Below are 18,540 nucleotides of genomic sequence, written 5' to 3'. Positions count from 1 at the left end.
ATATATTGAACCTTTTATTTTCTCACAAGTTCCTGAGGCTCTGTTCACTTTTTTTTTTTTCTTCAAACTTCAGATTGGATAATTTCTGTTGATTTCTCTTCAGGTTCACCAAGACTTTCTTCTTTCATCTAGATTTTACTATTAAGCTTACCCATTGAGTATTTCATTTCAGGAATTCTGTTTTTTAGTTCTAGAATTTCTGGGTAGTTCATTATTTTGCAGTTTCTTTGTACTACTAAGATTTCCTATCCTTTCTTTCCTCTCTTATGAGCATATTTTCCTCTATGTCCTGAGCATACTTATAATAGCTTCTTTAAAATTCTTTTTTTCTACTTCTAAAATCTGCATCATTTTGTGCTTGGTGTTTGTTGATTATGTTTTCTCTTGAGAATAGGTAACATTTCCATGTTTCTTTGTGTGATGAGTGATTTTGTATTGTAACCTGAATATTGTGAATGTTTTGTTCATAAGATTCTCTTCTTTTTAAAACTCTGAAGAGTTTTGATTACTTTTTAAAAGCCAGTAATTTGGATTCAGACCACAAACTCTGGCGTGTGATAGGCAGCATTCAAAACTCAAATTATTTTTGCCTTAGCTCTTCTGTTTTGAGTCAGCTCTGCAAATGCATAGTTCATTCTTCAGCCAGAGATTGGGCTAAGTTTATACATAGACTTTAGGGCTCCCTCTTGCTGAATTTTTCCTCCTTTCTTTGATTTTGCCTCTCATAGTCTGGCAGCTCTGGTTCTCCCAAAGTCTGTCTTCTCATTTTCCAAGTTCTCATTCTGTGGCTTTTCTATCAGTGTTTTACTTGCTCTTAGTGTAATGAAAACTGGGAACTTCCCTCAGGATAAAAGTCATAGAATCCTTAAACTCATCTCTTGCCATTTTTTTAAACATCAAATGAATATTTAGGACTGAGTGAGCTATACAGACCCTCAAGGCTCAAAAATTTTGCACTTTTATGAAGAATTGTATAAATTAATCCCCTTGGAGAAGAAAAACATATAAAATGACATACAATTAAGGATGTGTCATAATTAGTTGTATGCCTCACTAGGAAAACCAAACCAATAGGGATGCATAAATGAAGCACAAGATAATTTTTATTATCCTTGAAAAAAAACAAAACAGTTATGGCTCTTCTTCCTTTTTTAAAGGTTACATGTTAACTTTTGTTCCTGTCCTTCTTTGGGAGTCTCTCTTCATGTTTAGTCTCCTATATGAGAGTGACCTTAGTATCAAGTGGCATTAATCAAACTTTGTAATATTACTTATGGACCTGAAAATCTTTTTTCTTATGCAATACACTTGAGATTTTTGTCTTTGTAATCCAGGGTCCATTTTTAAATTTGAAAGCCAAAGAACTAGAAGTGTGTGTGAAAGATTTTTTATCTTCTGATAAAAAGCATTACTTTAAAGATGCAGATAAGTAGATGCCATTTTTAAAGTATTTTCATGCTAGAGAACTTGTAGAAGACAAAAATGCCAGAGCCTCCCTGGGCATTAGTGTGAAAGTTTTCACTGAGAATCATTAATTTGTTGTCTTTCTACAATTTAGGCAGTCACTGAGGAGAATATTGCCTTTTTGCAGAAGCAAGTGGTAGAACTAGAGAATGAAAAGAGAGCTTTGCTCCTTAGTTCTATAGAACTGGAAGAGCTGAAAGCTGAGAATGGTATGTATAAATGAAAACCATAATTCTCTCTTTTTAACCTACATGTGCCTCTACTTTTATCACTTACATATATAACATGTAGATTTTCTGATTCTATGACAATAAAGATCTTAGCACAGCTGGTAGTTATTAAAGATAGGATTAATACACAATAAATAATTAAAGCACTATACCAGTGTTTATGTAAGTATAACATTTTGCATTATGGGCTATAAATGCTGCAGGATGTCTGTATTATATTTATTTTGGAGTGGTCAAGGAATCTTTTCAGGAGCATGGCTTGAATAGGACCTTAATAAGATGACGAATTTTTAAATAGGCAAAATGAAGAAAGAAAGGACATTTCTGGTAATAAATTTGGGGGATGAGGTAACACAGATCAGTATAAATAAAAGTCCAAAAGTAGAAAACATTTTTGGGTTTTGCTCATGCTATATACTGCTTACAACCCTATCCCTTTAGCCAGGCTAATTCTTACTCATCTTTCAGGCCTCAACTAGGGTATTATCTTTTTCAGGAAGTTGACCCTGATCCCTGTCAGTTGGGTTAAATTTTTGTGCCTCTATAACGTTCTTACATTCCTTTAACATTGTGTTAAAATCATCTGTTTATGTTTATATTTTATTCTATAAGATCTTCAGAGATAAAGTATAAGCCTTTCAAGTGTAGGAACAATTTTTCTTTTTCATCTTTGCTTTACTTTTTGCCAAGAACTAGTACAGTTCCTGGCAAATAGTGGCTGCTAAATAAAGTTTTGTTGGATTGAACTAAAGTTAGCATTTTATTCTGGTAGACTGTATGAATAGTTAGTAAAAATAAATACTTCCTGCCATTTATCACTTACTTCACAAGAACCTTGATGGTTTTAGTAACATGTAGTTAATAGTGCATTAATGATCTATTTTATCCTTGATAAACTGGACTACTGTGCTTTATCTTCTAAGAGTGAGAATGAATTTGTACCATTTCTTAAACTCCAAAGACAGTTGGGAGTTTCCACCTTAAGCATTTTTCAGTTCTCCTTAGCTCTAAATACTGGAGATTATATATCTTTATTAGACCGTGCCCACCATTGCTGATACATAAAGAACACCACAAATTCAGCTCATTATTCAACCCACTTGAAGCATTTCTTTGAGACCTTATCCATGATGCTTATTTTGCAGTTTTGCAAACAATACCTATCACTGTCACGTAGCTTATTATAGTTTAGAGGTGTTACATGAGTTCTGTTCTCTTTGCTTTATCCTGCAGGGATCACTGGCCTTAAGATTTTCTGTATTAGTTTTTGTGTTTGGTCTCAGGTTACTTTTGCTTCATGTGTCATATTGTATTCAACTCACCTTTTGTACTTCCATTTCTACCCATGGTACCTCTTCCTCAAATAATCTTGTGAGGTATCTGAACACATTATATACTGTCTTGAATTTATTTGTTTCATGAATTGTCATTCATTCATTTAGCAGATTTCTGTGGTACCTATTCTATGTGCCAGGCAGTAGTGTAGTTCCTGCAGATACTGCCCTGAGCATATTAGAGGGGAAGATAGGCCATAAACAGGTATATAAATAAGAACATTTCAGAGAGTGATAAGTATTATGATAAAAATAAAAAGAAAGTGCAGGTGTGCCTGGGGGGAAGAGGAAAGCAGTATTAGAGTGGTCAGGGTAGGTCTCTCTGTTAACTTGAAACCTGAATGATGAAAAGGGGATGGCCATGCAAACAGGCTGAGCAAAGAGCATTCTAAGCAGAGAAAAAAAGCAGGGCAAATAACCATGAGGTCTGAATAAACTTGATATGTTTGCAGACAGAAGTAAGACCAGTATTTTGGGGAGTAGAGTGAACAAAAAAGGGTTAGTGCTGAAGAGGAGGTTGTAGAGTAAGTGGGGTCAACTCATGAGAGCCCATGTAGGTCACATTAAGACATCTAGATGTAGTGTACAAAATATGCTTTTTTCCCCTTTACTATATCTGTCTTAGCTTCTCAGAAAGAGTATAAACTTCTTGGGGGCATATTAATAATCAATATTTTTTATCTTTGAAGGTACTGCTACCCTTTTTATATATATGTGCATTAAAATAGAACATGGGGTAGAACTTGGAAGACTGGATTATGATCCCAGCTCTCTGAACTAGCTGTAGGTCATGTCATTCTTTGTTTCCTTAGATGGTCATTGAGGAGATTGCATAGCTCTGTTCTAGTGCAAAAACTTGCTGTCTTTATGAACATATGTGAAAGAACATTGAAGACAAGTGCTATATTAACGTAAAATGTATAAATATATTTTTAAGATTTATTTACTTTGGAGAGGTAGAGAGCATGCGTGAGCAGGGGGAGGGGCAGAAGAAGAGGGAGAGAGAATCCTCAAGGAGACTCCCTGCTGAGCACAGAGCCCAATGCAGGGCTCAATCGCAGGACCCTGAGATCATGACCTGAGCTGAAATCGAGAGTTGGCTGCTTAACCAATGGAGCCACCTAGGCACTCCTAATGTAAGATGTATATTATGAACACAGTAGGGTTATGGATAAACCAAGGCAAATTTATTACCCAAGGAGTCCCAAATAATGCCACAGAAATAGCTGCTACTTGTTACATGCTCTGGCGTCCTTCTTCTTTAAAGCCCTCCACTATTTATATATACTTCACTCAAATTAATTATTATCACCTACCACTTCTTTTTTTCTTGCACCATTCTGTCTTTTAGCTCATCTTCTCGTGCCACTTCTTTTTAATAATATAAATCTTTTATCTTCCCAAAACTATTTTATTTCTTTCCTCTTGATTATTTCATGCATCTCCAGTAGCCTCACAGTCATACCTCTGTTTTCTCAAACACTCTACATAGATCATCTAAGGATATTTATTTTGTGACTTTCAGAAAAACTATCTTCTCAGATTACTCTCTTGGAGGCTCAGAATAGAAGTGGAGAGGCAGATAGAGAAGTCAGTGAGGTAAGTGATAATGTTCTTAAAAATAACCAGAATGTGAACTAGATCAAGAGGAGTTAGCTTCAAACCTAAACATTTCTGCAGTTTTCTAATGTTGACTGAGCATTACATTACCTAGAAAGTGAGATCTATTTAAGAAAGTCATAATGGGTATTATTTCCCATTTAGTCTCATTCATTTCTGAATATTTGGAATTTTTAAATTTGTCCTGAACCAAATTGCAAGTACAGTAGCCATTTATTTGGGATTTGATAATCCATTTCTCATACTGGGTTACTATTTATCTCAAATTCTTTTCCCATCTCAGAAAAGTTTCTCAGTGAGATTAGGTAAAATCTCTAGTTCCCCTCCACTAAATTGGCCTAGGTTCATTTCAGATTATATTAAAAAGGGAATTTTTGAAGATTGGTGCTTTTTATAACCTGAAAATTACTATAAGAAATGTGTGGTTCTTTAATATTTTGTTGATTTAAGATTATTGTTAGCTGTATTGTGCTAAACTGGCTTTATTCTTCCAATCAAGAAGTCCATGATAGAGTCATAAATGGCCTTGAGGAATAATGTAACTTTAGTATCTGCTAAAAAAAAAAAAAAAAAGTATCTGCTTATTATATTAGAGTTCTTCAGAGAAACAAAATAGGGAGTGTGTATATATGTAGAGAGAGATTTATTTTAAGGGAATTGGTTCATGCAATTGTATAAGCTGGCAAAGCCAAAATCTGCAGGTTAGGTAGGCCAGCAGGCTGGAGACCCAGGGAAGAGTTACAGTCTGAAGGCAGCCTGCTGGCAGAATTCCCTCTATTTGGAGGTGGTCAGTCTTTTTTTTTTTTCTTGGTTAATGCCTTCAGCTGATTGGATGAGGCCCACTTATTTTATGGAGGGTAATCCACTCAAAGTGTACTGATTTAAATGTTAATCTCACCTAAAAAAATACCTTTACAGAAGCGTCTGGAATAATGTTTGACCAAGTATCTGGGTACTATGCCCTAGCCAACTTGACAATAAAATTAACCACTACACTTATATTCAGTATCTTTTGATGGGACTACTGATGCTCTGTTAACAAAATTGGCAAAAGGAAACTAAATTTTTGAAAGTTGTAGCATTATATGGATACTGGCAGAGTAAAAATGAATCTTGGGCAAGCAGGTGCTTAATGTTTTAAGATGCTTAGGAGTAGTGTCTAGTGAAAACAAGACAACTTAGATCAAAAAAGAGGAACAGATAAGAAAGATGGTAATCTCTAAAGAAAAAGAAAAACAATACCAGAAGGGAGAACAAATAAACAGAGAACAATGGAAAAGGGGAAAAACATACACACAGAAATTGCAAAAGGAATGGTACCTAAGATAATCCTTTGGGATAAGAGAAGGTGAGTAGAAAAGGTTCCTAGAATGTGTAAGCTCAACTGAAAGGGGAAGACTAGTATTATCAGAAAAAGTAATGAGAGTGGCTGGAAAAAGCAAAGTTCTCTGGTTCTCTGTTCTCTCATTGTGAATAACATTGATTTTTCACTTGAGCCAAAAAGTTGATTGAATTCTGTAGATATCGTAGGGAGCAACAGAGGATGTGACCAAGGGAAGGAGGAGAGTGAGTGAAGTGGCATGACAAAAAGAGGAAATTATACTTAAGGTGAGAGAGAGAACAAAAAGGGAATTATATTGAAGTCTTCTGGCAGAAGTGATACCTTGCTATATCAGGTCTTTAATGTATATAGGGATGGATAAAATAGGAATGTGACATGAAGAAATTATAAAGGAACTTTTTCTATGTGCTTAAATACTGTGTTCAGTTTTAGTCTCCAGAAATTTGAGTATGAATAATACAGAGAGCAAAGCATTTTAAGCGATTAAAAATAATGCTCATGAAAAATAATCTTTCTTAAAATCAATAATTTTAAAATGATGAATTTTTTTTCTTGTTCAGTGGCTGAGGATGTTCAACATAATAGCAAATACTGAATGCTTGCTGTGTGCCAGCTTTTGCTGGTAAATGGCAGAGCAAAGGTGTGAATTTAGGCAGTTGGGCTGCAGAGCTTATACTCTTGACCACTACATTATTTGACAGTCCTATGGGTTTTTCTTTCTTTTCTTTTTCTCCTGTCAAATTGGAATTTTTTCTGGGGAAAAAAAAATGGTGCTGTTGGCAAAGGTAGAGATTTTCTTATGTACACTGTCCCCAGACTCATTTAGTAAAATTCTAATGAAATTTATCAGGAGACCCATTGATTTTGTTTCCCAGGAAGACAATTATAGAAATAATGTATATGGGTTGAGCAGTCTAACAGAGTTATCTTTGTAATAATAGTATTTTGTCAAGCAAGTCTGTAATTTCATACCCAAGCCTCAGCAGAACTCCTTTTTGATTATGTGATCATGGTAATTTATCTTAACCTACTTGTTTGATAATCTACTTACCCGGTAATGGCTGTCTTATCTAATAGTTCCCATTTCAATGGAGAGTTTAGGAAAAGAATTATAACTTTCTTTTTTGGTATGGTATGAAACAAAATTTAATGCATCCCACCTCCCTTTTTATTTTTAAGTGGTTCTTAAGAGAACACTTAGGAATTTTAATCCAAAGAAAACAGTTTACCAAGTAAGGGATATCCAGAAAAGGAGTTCCGGGTTGCCATAGGTCTTATGAATGTGGCTTGACCTATACGATTGACAGGGTACCCTCAGAGGTCCAATTTGGAAAATAAAAACTGATTTTAAAAGTATTTAGCAGTTTTATGATAGGACGTTTGGACTAGTAAGTTGCAGGTTTTGAAAAATGCATGAAATATGAGTTTTTAGTAGGCTCTTTCTTATAAGACACCTGATTGAGGCTTTTCCTTTCTTTTCTTTCTTTTTTTTTTTTTTTAAATAGATCAGCATGGTTGATATTACAAGGCTCAATAGGAGCAGCTCTTCTGCCGAGGAGAGTGGACAAGATGTCCTAGACAACACATTTTTTCAGAAACATAAAGAACTGTCAGTTTTATTGTTGGAAATGAAAGAAGCTCAAGAAGAGATTGCATTTCTTAAGTTGCAGCTCCAGGGAAAAAAGGCTGAGGGGAACCCTGAGGTCCCTGACCAGAAAGAAATGAAGCAGACAGAGAGTGAAGGAATACCTACAGTTGGCATGAAAATAATGCCTGAAGATACAGGGCAACATTTTCCCTCGATGTCACATGAAGAGAGCAGTCTTCCAACAGTTGAAAAAGAAGAGCGGATGAGTACTAAACTTCAGAATAGAACATCTGAGGAAATATCTTTAAATGACACAGGGATGGAATTAAAATCAGTCGAGCAGGATGATATTGATAAACCCCCTTCTGCTGTACCAGGAATTTGTCAGTGTCACCAGGATGAATTGGAAAGGCTAAAAATGCAAATTTCAGAGCTTGAAATAAGCTTTCGTAAAGCAGAAGATATCTATGAGGAAAGTTTAGATGAGAAAGCTAAGGAAATCAGCAGCCTAACCCAGTTGATTGAAGAGTTTAGGAAAAATGCTGAAAACACCAACAGCGCATTCACTGCTTTGTCTGAAGAAAGAGACCAGCTTCTTTCTCAAGTGAAGGAACTTAGTGTGGTAACAGAACTGAGGGCTCAGGTACAAGAACTGGAAGTGAAACTTGCAGAAGAAGAAAGGCAAAGAAGACTTGACTATGAAAGTCAAACGACTCATCACAACTTGCTTACTGAACAGATCCACAGTCTTAGCATAGAAGCCAAATCTAAAGATGTGAAAATTGAAGTTTTACAGAATGAACTGGATGATATACAGCTTCAGTTTTCTGAGCAGAGTACACTGATAAAAAGCCTGCAAAGCCAGCTGCAGAAGAAGGAAAATGAAGTGCTTGAAGAGGCAGAACGTGTGAGGGATATCTCAAATAAGATGGAAGAACTTTCCCGGACTCTTTCACAGAAGGAACTTGAAATAGCAAAAATGGATCAACTCTTATTAGAGAAAAAAAGAGATGTGGAAACCCTCCAACAAACCATCCTGGAGAAGGATCAGCAAGTGACAGAAATCAGCTTTAGTATGACTGAGAAAATGGTCCAGCTTAATGAAGAGAAGTTTTCTCTTGGGATTGAAATTAAGACTCTTAAAGAACAGCTGAACTTATTATCCAGAGCTGAAGAGGCAAAAAAAGAGCAGGTGGAAGAAGATAAAGAAGTTGTTTCTGGCCTTAAACAGAATTATGATGAGCTGAACCCAGCAGGGCTCCTAAGTAAAGAAGAGCTTAAGCATGAATTAGACCTTGTGAAGAAAGAAAGTGAACAGAGAAAGAGAAAGCTCCAGGCAGCTCTTATTAACAGAAAGGAGCTTCTACAGAAAGTTAGTAGATTAGAAGAGGAATTGGCCAAAGTGAAAGATGAGTCTACGAAAGAGATCCCGCTCAATGAGTGTGAGAAGAGGGAAATGGAGGAAGATAAAGAGAGCAAAGAAGACTCAGAAAAATGTATGACTGCTAAGTGTCAAGAAATAGAAATTTCTTTAAAACAGACAATATCTGAGAAAGAGGTGGAATTAGAGCATATAAGGAAGGATTTAGAAGAAAAGGTAGCAGCTGAAGAACAGTTACAGGCTGTGATCAAAGAGATGAATCAGAACTTGCAAGAGAAGACAAACCAAATAGATTTGCTGCAAGCAGAAATCACTGAAAACCAAGGAGTTATCCAGAAATTAACCACAGGTAACAAGGATGTAGGGGATGGAGACTCAGCAATGTCTGTAAAAGAAACAGTGGCGATCAGTCCACCTAGAGCAGGTAGTGGAGAACACTGGAAACCAGAACTGGAAGAAAAGATATTGGACCTAGAAAAAGAAAAGGAGCAAGTTCAAAAGAAGTTACAGGAAGTGTTAACCTCTCGAAAGGCGATTCTACAGAAGGCACAGGAGAAAGAAAGACATCTTAGGGAGGAGCTAAAGCACCAGAAGAATGACTATAATCGCTTACAAGAACAGTTTGATGAGCAGAGCAAAGAAAATGAGAACATCAGAGACCAGCTAAGACAACTCCAGATTCAGGTAAAGGAGTCTATAGACAGAAAACTCCTGGGCATTGACCAGCAGGATCTAGGCTCTCCCACTCCAAGTTCAAAAGAGCCTTTATTCAAAACCACAGAGCAGCAACCTGCTCAACTTGTTTCAGAGTCTGACTTGCTTTCTCATCCTAAAGATGCAGATGCTCTGCAGGGCAATACTACTTTTGCCCAGATTAAGACCCAGCTGAAAGAGATAGAGGCCGAGAAAGAGGAGTTGGAATTGAAGGTTAGTTCTGCAACAAGTGAGCTTACTAAAAAATCAGAAGAGATATTTCAGTTACAAGAGCAGATAAATAAACAAGGTTTGGAAATCCAAAGTCTGAGGACAGCATCCCATGAAGCTGAAGCCCATGCAGAAAGCCTGAGGCAGAAACTGGAAAGCAGTCAGCTAGAAATTGCCAGATTAGAACATCTAAGAGAACTGCAGCCTGAACTAGATGAACTGCAAAAACTCATAGGCAAAAAGGAAGACGAAGTTAGATACCTTTCTGGACAGCTTAATGAGAAAGAAGAGGCCCTTATGAGAGTACAAACAGAGATAATGGAACAAGAGGATTTAATCAAGGCTCTGCATACACAGCTGGAAATGCAAGCCAAAGAACATGATGAGAAGATAAAGCAGTTACAGGTGGAACTTTGTGAAATGAAGCAAAAACCAGAAGAGACTGGAGAAGAAAGTAAAGCAAAGCAACAAATACAGAGGAAACTGCAAGCTGCCCTTATTTCCCGAAAAGAAGCACTAAAAGAAAACAAAGGTCTCCAAGAGGAATTGTCTTTGGCCAGAGATACCATTGAACATCTCACTAAGTCTCTGGCAGATGTGGAAAGCCAAGTTTCTACTCAAAATAAAGAAAAAGATATATTCTTAGGAAGGTTAGCTCTTCTTCAGGAAGAAAGAGACAAGCTCATTACAGAAATGGACAGATCTTTAATGGAAAATCAAAGTCTCAGTGGCTCTTGTGAAAGTCTGAAATTAGCTCTGGAGGATCTTACTAAAGACAAGGAAAATTTAGTGAAGGAAATTGAATCTTTGAAATGTTCTAAGATTGCAGAAAGCACCGAGTGGCAAGAGAAACACAAAGAGTTACAAAAAGAGTATGAAATACTTCTGCAGTCCTACGAGAATGTCAGTAATGAGGCAGAAAGGATTCAGCATGTCGTGGAAACTGTGAGACAGGAGAAACAAGAATTGTATGGCAAGTTAAGAAGCACAGAAGCAAACAAGAAAGAGGCAGAAAAGCAATTGCAGGAAGCTGAACAGGAAATGGAGGAAATGAAAGAAAAGATGAGAAAGTTTGCCAAATCTAAACAGCAGAAAATCCTAGAACTGGAAGAAGAGAATGACCGGCTTAGAGCAGAGGTACACTCTGGAGGAGGTACATCTAATGATGGTATGGAAGCACTTCTTTCTTCCAATTCCAGCTTGAAAGAGGAACTAGAAAGGGTCAAAACAGAATATAAAACCCTTTCTAAAGAGTTTGAGGCTTTAATGACTGAGAAGGACTCTCTAAGTGAAGAGGTTCAAGATTTAAAGCATCAGGTAGAAAGTAATGTGTCCAAACAAGCTAGCCTAGAGGCTTCTGAGAAACATGATAACCAAAGGGATATCATTGAAGGGGCAACGCATTCTGTCCCAGGTGAGTCTAATGAGCAAGATTCTCGGGGCATGAGCGCAAGGCCCGAAGATATGGAATCCATTCTGTCAGAGAACAGTGCCAAGAAGCCTGATGAAGGTGAGAATGTCAGCTCACATGATGAAATTAATAACTACCTTCAGCAGATTGATCAGCTCAAAGAAAGAATTGCTAAGTTAGAGGAAGAAAAGCAGAAAGAAAGGGAATTCAGCCAGACTTTAGAAAATGAGAGAAGTGCTTTACTGAGTCAAATATCAGCAAAGGATGGTGAACTAAAAATGCTTCAGGAAGAAATAACCAAAATAAACCTATCAAATCAGCAAATACAAGAAGAACTTGCCAGAGTTACCAAGCTAAAGGAGACAGCGGAAGAAGAGAAAGATGATTTGGAAGAGAGGCTTATGAATCAATTAGCAGAACTTAATGGAAGCATTGGAAATTACTATCAGGATGTTACAGATGCCCAAATAAAAAATGAGCTACTAGAATCTGAAATGCAGAACCTTAAAAAATGTGTGAGTGAATTGGAAGAAGAAAAGCAGCAGTTAGTTAAGGAGAAAACTAAGGTGGAGTCAGAAATACGAAAGGAATATTTGGAGAAAATGCAAGGTGCTCAGAAGGGACCTGGCAATAAAAGCCATGCAAAGGAACTCCAGGAGCTCTTAAAAGAAAAGCAGCAAGAAGTAAAGCAGCTGCAGAAGGACTGCATCAGGTATCAAGAGAAAATTAGTGCTCTGGAGAGAACTGTTAAGGCCCTAGAATTTGTTCAGACTGAGTCTCAAAAAGATTTGGAAATAACCAAAGAAAATCTGGCTCAAGCCACCGAACACCGCAAGAAGGCAGAAGCAGAATTGGCTAGCTTCAGAGTACTGCTAGATGACACTCAGAGTGAAGCAGCAAGGGTCCTAGCAGACAATCTCAAGTTGAAAAAGGAACTTCAGTCAAACAAAGAATCAGTTAAAAGCCAAATGAAACAAAAGGATGAAGATCTGGAGCGAAGACTGGAGCAAGTAGAAGAGAAACACCTGAAAGAGAAGAAGAACATGCAAGAGAAACTGGATGCTTTGCGTAGAGAAAAAGTCCACTTGGAAGAGACATTTGGAGAGATTCAGATTACTTTGAACAAGAAAGACAAGGAAGTTAAGCAACTTCAGGAAAACTTGGACAGTACTGTGGCCCAGCTTGCAGCTTTCACGAAGAGCATGTCTTCCCTCCAGGATGATCGAGACAGGGTGATAGATGAAGCCAAGAAATGGGAGAGGAAATTCAGTGATGCTATTCAAACCAAAGAAGAAGAAATTAGACTCAAAGAGGAGAACTGCAGTGTTCTAAAGGATCAACTTAGGCAGATGTCCATCCACATGGAAGAATTGAAGATCAGTATTTCCAGGTAAATGGGTAACCTTTTTGCTTTTCTAAAAGTAACTGAAGGCAAAGAAAGCCTCGAAACTATTTTTATTCCCTTTAATATTATGGGACTAATTTTGGCTTAAATTTCCCTAGAAACTACATTCTCTCTCACTTCTGACTCTTTTTTTTGTCAATGACTTTTGGCTAGTATTAGGTGAAAAATTCATGTCTGCTCCTCTTCCCTTCTCTCTGTTGAGAGATCGCTTTGATTTCTCCCTTTCTTTTCATTTTCATTTCCACTACCTTTGGATTTTTACTGTGGTACTCCCAAATGATTGCTTTAGCCTCATAAATGATCTCCTCTTTTCTCTTCCCTGTATTCCACATCAGTTCATACGCATGAGAGTCATTTTCCTCTAACTTCAATTTTATATCATTTTTCAAGTTCAAGAACTAATAGTGTCCCCCATACTGGGTACTCCTCCACTTTTAATAGGATTTTTCTGCTCTGAGACAGGTTCCCTCATTGTCTGTCATACCAAGATTATTCCTTTAAGGAGCTAGATGTGAGCTTGTCTGGAGCAAAGTAAAGCAAAATAGGAGAAAATAATGCTTTCTAGACTGTACAAAGTCATGTCACTAAAATAAGCAACATGGTTTTGGAGCTTTATGACTTTTATACCCTTAGGTGCACTATACCTTTAATACAGAGCATCCAGTAGAGCTAATATCTCTTCATGGAAAGGATGAGCACCTTTAATTATGAATACTGATTCATCTTTAGATCTGAGTAGTGTTGTCATATATGTTCCTTAGGCATCAGATAGTTTTTCCTGGAAATCTGTGATTAATGACCTTCTCTCTTTTTTTTTCCAGGCTTGAACATGACAAGCAGATTTGGGAGTCCAAGGCCCAGACAGAGGTTCAGCTTCAACAGAAGGTCTGTGATACTCTGCAGGGGGAAAACAAAGAACTTTTGTCCCAGCTAGAAGAGATTCGACAACTATACCACAGTTCTCAGAATGAATTAGCTAAGTTGGAATCAGAACTTAAGATTCTCAGAGACCAGTCGACTGATTTAAATAACTCTTTAGAAAAATGTAAGGAAAATAAAGAAAACTTGGAAGGAATCATAAAGCGGCAAGAGGCTGATATCCAGAATTGTAAGTTCAGTTATGAACAGCTAGAGACAGATCTTCAGGCCTCCAGACAACTGACCAGCAGGCTGCATGAAGAAATAAACATGAAAGAGCAGAAGATTATAAGCCTGCTTTCTGCCAAGGAACAGGCAGTCCAAGTAGCTGTTGCTGAACTGCATCAGCAACATAATAAAGAAATTAAAGAATTGGAAAACCTGTTGTCCCAGGAGGAAGAGGAGAATATTGTCTTAGAAGAGGAGAACAAAAAGGCTGTTGACAAAACCAAACAGCTTATGGAGACACTGAAAGCCATCAAAAAGGAAAACTTGCAGCAGAAGGCTCAGTTGAATTCCTTTGTTAAATCCATGTCTTCTCTCCAGGATGACCGAGACCGCATCGTCAGCGACTACCAACAGCTGGAAGAGCGACATCTCTCTGTCATCCTGGAAAAAGATCAACTCATCCAGGATGCTGCTGCTGAGAATAACAAGCTTAAAGAAGAAATTCGATGCTTGCGAAGTCATATGGATGATCTCAATTCTGAGAATGCCAAACTAGATGCAGAACTAATCCAATATAGAGAAGACCTGAACCAAGTGATATCAAGAAAGGACTGCCAGCAAAAGCAACTCCTTGATGCTCAACTTCAGCAGAATAAGGAGCTGAAAAGTGAATGTGCCAAATTGGAAGAAAAGCTGAAGGAGTCTGAGGATGGAAAGGAGGATCTGCGGAGGTCCTCTCTTGCTCTAGAGGAGGAGAAACAAGGTTTGTGTAAAGAGACTGAGAGCTTAAAGATGTCTGTATCCCAACTAAAGAGACAGTTGACAGCCTTGCAAGAAGAAGGAACTTTGGGAATATTTCAGGCCCAATTAAAAGTAAAAGAAGAAGAAGTACAGAAGTTAAGTACTACCCTTTCCTCCTCTCAGAAGAGAATTACAGAACTGGAAGAGGAGTTGGTTTGTGTTCAGAAGGAGGCTGCCAAGAAGGTGGGTGAAATTGAAGATAAACTGAAGAAAGAATTGAAGCATCTTCATCATGATGCAGGGATAATGCGAAACGAAACAGAAACCGCAGAAGAGAGAGTGGCAGAGCTGGCGAGAGATCTGGTGGACATGGAACAGAAATTACTTTCGGTCACCAAAGAAAATAAAGATCTCACAGCACAAATCCAGTCTTTTGGAAGGTCTATGAATTCCCTACAAAATAGCAGAGATCATGCCAATGAGGAGCTTGATGAACTGAAAAGGAAATACAGTGCCAGTCTGAAGGAGCTGGAACAGCTGAGAGAACAGGGCCTCGTAAGCAGGGGGAGAGATGCTCTTGTTTCTAAAGTTGCCCTTTCAGGGAACTCCACTGAGGATAACAGCTTGCCTCACCTCGAGAAACTTAACCAACAGCTTCTGTCCAAAGATGAGCAACTGCTTCACTTGTCCTCACAACTAGAAGATTCTTACAACCAAGTGCAGTCCTTTTCCAAGGCTATGGCCAGTCTACAGAATGAGAGAGATCACCTGTTGAATGAACTGGAGAAATTCCACAAGTTGGAGGAGGGGAAGCAGAGGTCTGCAGTCCAGCCTGCAGCCCAGCCTGCAACCAGCCCAGCTGAAGTCCAGAGTTTAAAGAAAGCTATGTCATCACTCCAAAATGACAGAGACCGACTAGTGAGTGTCTGCTTCTCTTTCTGATCTTTCTGATCTTCTTTTGAGAGTTTTTGAGACTTTCTTTAAAAATGTTCATTTCTATAGAAAAGGATGAGCACATTCTTACACATATTCTGGGCACTCTGGGGCAGTATTATACATCCCACAGGTTCTGTTTGGTCTTAGAGAAACACACAAACATTATTTAAATTACTTTAAATCAGCCATTACCATTTAAAGACAATTACAGATTTTCTTTGCACAAAACTCTCCATTGGTTATAAAAGGACTAAGAGATGGAGGTTGTTTTATATATTTTATACACACATGTAAATAGTTCCAGAATTTGTCATAGTTTAATTGAACGAAGGTGTAGGGGTCATTCGGGGCCTTCTCAGGTTATCTGGTAGAATTAAGGGTAGAGAGGACTCAGCTTATCTCATGTATATATCTCAACCCTAATTTGTCACCAAAAAAGTTAAATGGGTTAAAAAGGTTAATTTTAAAGTTTAATACCCAAGTTTTTTTCAATCTGAGAGAAAGATAAGGAGGATCTCTCATGCTAAAATTTTGCTTTTAGTAGGATCCAGTAGTTTAATCCAGGTTGTTTTTCCTAAGAACTTCCAGCTTATCAAGATTCAGAAGCAAAAACTGGAACTATGAGCCAAGCCAGGTTCTACTTTGTGAGGTTACTGTCTTCACTTCCATGACAGTTCTTAACTCTTTCAAGGCCATGTACTTAGGCCAAATAGGAAATAAATTGAGCTTCAAAAGGCTGGATTTTCCATTAAAAAGTGACCCATGTCCAGAATATGAAAATTCTAGTTTTTAAGATTAGCCTGAATAAAAAGATCATTGCCCCAATTACAAATTCTTGTTCTAATTTTTCTTTTTCTTTGTAGGCAATTTGTTCATATTACACTTAATATCCAGTATTTATAGATAACTTTTTCACTTTTGTAATCTGAACAAAACCCCTCTTTTCAGCTGTGGTTTTGACAACAATATAATGTACACATATTTCTTTATATCTTAAAAATAGTTTCAGTTCAACTGACTTTGTCCTAGGAGCTAAACCTTTTTTTGTTGCTTTCAGAATGCAGATGCAAAAGGTTTTCATCAGAACAGTATATACCCCAAAGTTGTAGTGTATAGCATCTAGGACTTGATTATCTTCAAAGTCAAAATCTTTTTCCTGGAAGCTATTAGGTTAGATTTTGAATACACAAGGTTTCATTTAGTGAATTGCTTTACTCCTCTTATCTGTTCTAAACACTGGGGACAAAACTTGCTATCTCTCAGCCCTTTCTATCTCTCAATCCCCATTCCACATTTTTGTCTGCTGGATATGCCAAGTCAGCATGTTTTTACTTCTATATTTCTATAACCCATAGTAATGTTCCTCTGTTCCCTAAGGCTCATAACTGTCTATGATTTTATTTCATTTATCATCAAGGTCTGTCACTTTATCCACAATGGGCCTCAATTATCTCTTTTCCTTTCCATCATCATCATCTTAGGATAAGTTCTTAACAATGTACCCTTAACTGTTGTGATACTGCTTCTCCCAGTTTGTCACTTTCCAGTATATTTTATATACCATTGCTGAATAAGTCTGAAGCTCTGCTTTCTTATTACTGTACTGCTCAAAAACCTTTAACAGTTGTATTATCTCTAGAATAGGCTTAGGATTCAAACCTCTTAGTCTGGCATTTGAGACCCAAAATTTGTCTAGGTCCTTCTTTCCAGTCTTCCTTGTTACTGCTCCCCTACTCATACTCTTCATTGCAGCCAAACTGATCTACTCATTATGCAATAATCTTACCTAGTACTTCCATATTACCATCTCTGAACCAAAATGTCCTCTCAATTTTCCTTTTTTGAGCAAGTATTTCCCGCTATTAAACATCACCCTGGAGCTCAAATTCTCTGGTTACATTTCCAGATCACTTAATCACTATTACTTTCTGTACTTCTCTAGTACTTTCATTTGTCCCATATCGTCTTGATGTGTATGTGTATATATGTCTATGTGTGTGTCATGACTTATCCTTGTTTGTATTTCCTATGATTTTAACATAGGAGTGATTAATTATATGGTAGATAATCAACAATTGGTGGCCGTTCTTTATTTTTGTGGTTGTTACTGAAAACACTTCTTTTTTCCATTTGTGAAACTGTCATGTAGGGGAGTTCTGGAAACATTTGCTTTTACATCTGCCATAAATGAAAGCCAAGGCAGGGTTATAAATCACAGGAAGGCCTGACAGTTTGACTTGGTAATACTACATATGAGGTTCATTGCAGTCTGCTGAAGCCCTTCTGCATACTTTGGAATGTTTGTTAACTGTCCATCAGCTCTTTTCCACATACTTGTTCTTAGTCTGTGTCATGGGTATTGAAGTTTATAGTCTCTCAGTCACTGGCTGCATGTATGATAAGTATGGGAGCTATCTTATGTCAACCACTATCAGTTTAAACATTCAGCTTAGGCCAGCAGTTTATCACCTCTGCCTACACTATACTTCCTTTCCCTCAGGACCACCCCCAGAAATGATTTAGGTCTGAAAGGGATTTAGCTTACTTTGGTTCTCTTCTTTACTTAGTTATTCAAGGGTAAGTTTCTCAAAGTTTGAGGGTCCAAGTGGCAGAGAATAAGCCCTGGGGATTCTCCTACAGTGTCACAACTCTGAAAACATTCTGGAGTTTTCATACCTATTTGAACTTCCTTAGGACTTTCCCATAATCAAATAGGTACTTAGGCAATTTCTACCTAAAGGGTAGAAAGCAAATCTCCAGAGCTGTATGTATTTATCTATACTTATTTTGTTCTTTTTAAAAAAAAATTTTTGTTTTTAAATTCCAGGATAATTAATATACAGTGTGACATTAGTTTCAGGTATACAATATAGTGATTCAGCAATTCTGTCCATTACTCAGTGCTCATCAAGATAAGTGTACTCTTAATCTCCTTCACCTGTTTCACCCATTCCCCATCTACCTCCCCTCTGGTAACCATCAGCTTATTCTCTGTATTTAAGAGTCTGCATTTTTGCCTTTTTTTTTCTTCGACTATTTGTTTTGTTTCTTAAGTTCCACATATGAGTAAAATCATGT

At 37.4% G+C, this 18,540-nt stretch overlaps 1 protein-coding gene across 9 annotated transcripts in view; it reads left to right on the top strand.

Moving 5' to 3' along the window:
- GOLGB1 (golgin B1) overlaps positions 1 to 18,540 on the top strand; it is a 98,257-nt gene that overhangs the window by 52,529 nt on the left and 27,188 nt on the right. For 8 of the 9 annotated variants that reach the window (XM_025875017.2, XM_025875025.2, XM_025875006.2 and 5 more), the window contains 4 exons: positions 1,559 to 1,673; positions 4,554 to 4,627; positions 7,496 to 12,684; positions 13,521 to 15,444. In XM_025875017.2, the coding sequence (XP_025730802.1) occupies positions 1,559 to 1,673; positions 4,554 to 4,627; positions 7,496 to 12,684; positions 13,521 to 15,444 (7,302 nt within the window). The remainder of the gene's footprint in view (positions 1 to 1,558; positions 1,674 to 4,553; positions 4,628 to 7,495; positions 12,685 to 13,520; positions 15,445 to 18,540) is intronic. The other variant, XM_073894246.1, reaches the window with a different exon arrangement.

This window comes from Callorhinus ursinus, unplaced genomic scaffold (assembly GCF_003265705.2).
Source record: "Callorhinus ursinus isolate GAN/ISIS: 27379988/994484 unplaced genomic scaffold, GSC_fseal_2.0 scaffold1, whole genome shotgun sequence".
Classification (NCBI taxonomy): domain Eukaryota; kingdom Metazoa; phylum Chordata; class Mammalia; order Carnivora; family Otariidae; genus Callorhinus; species Callorhinus ursinus.
The sequence above is the reverse complement of the archived record's forward strand: the minus strand, read 5'-3'. Positions and strand labels throughout refer to the sequence as shown.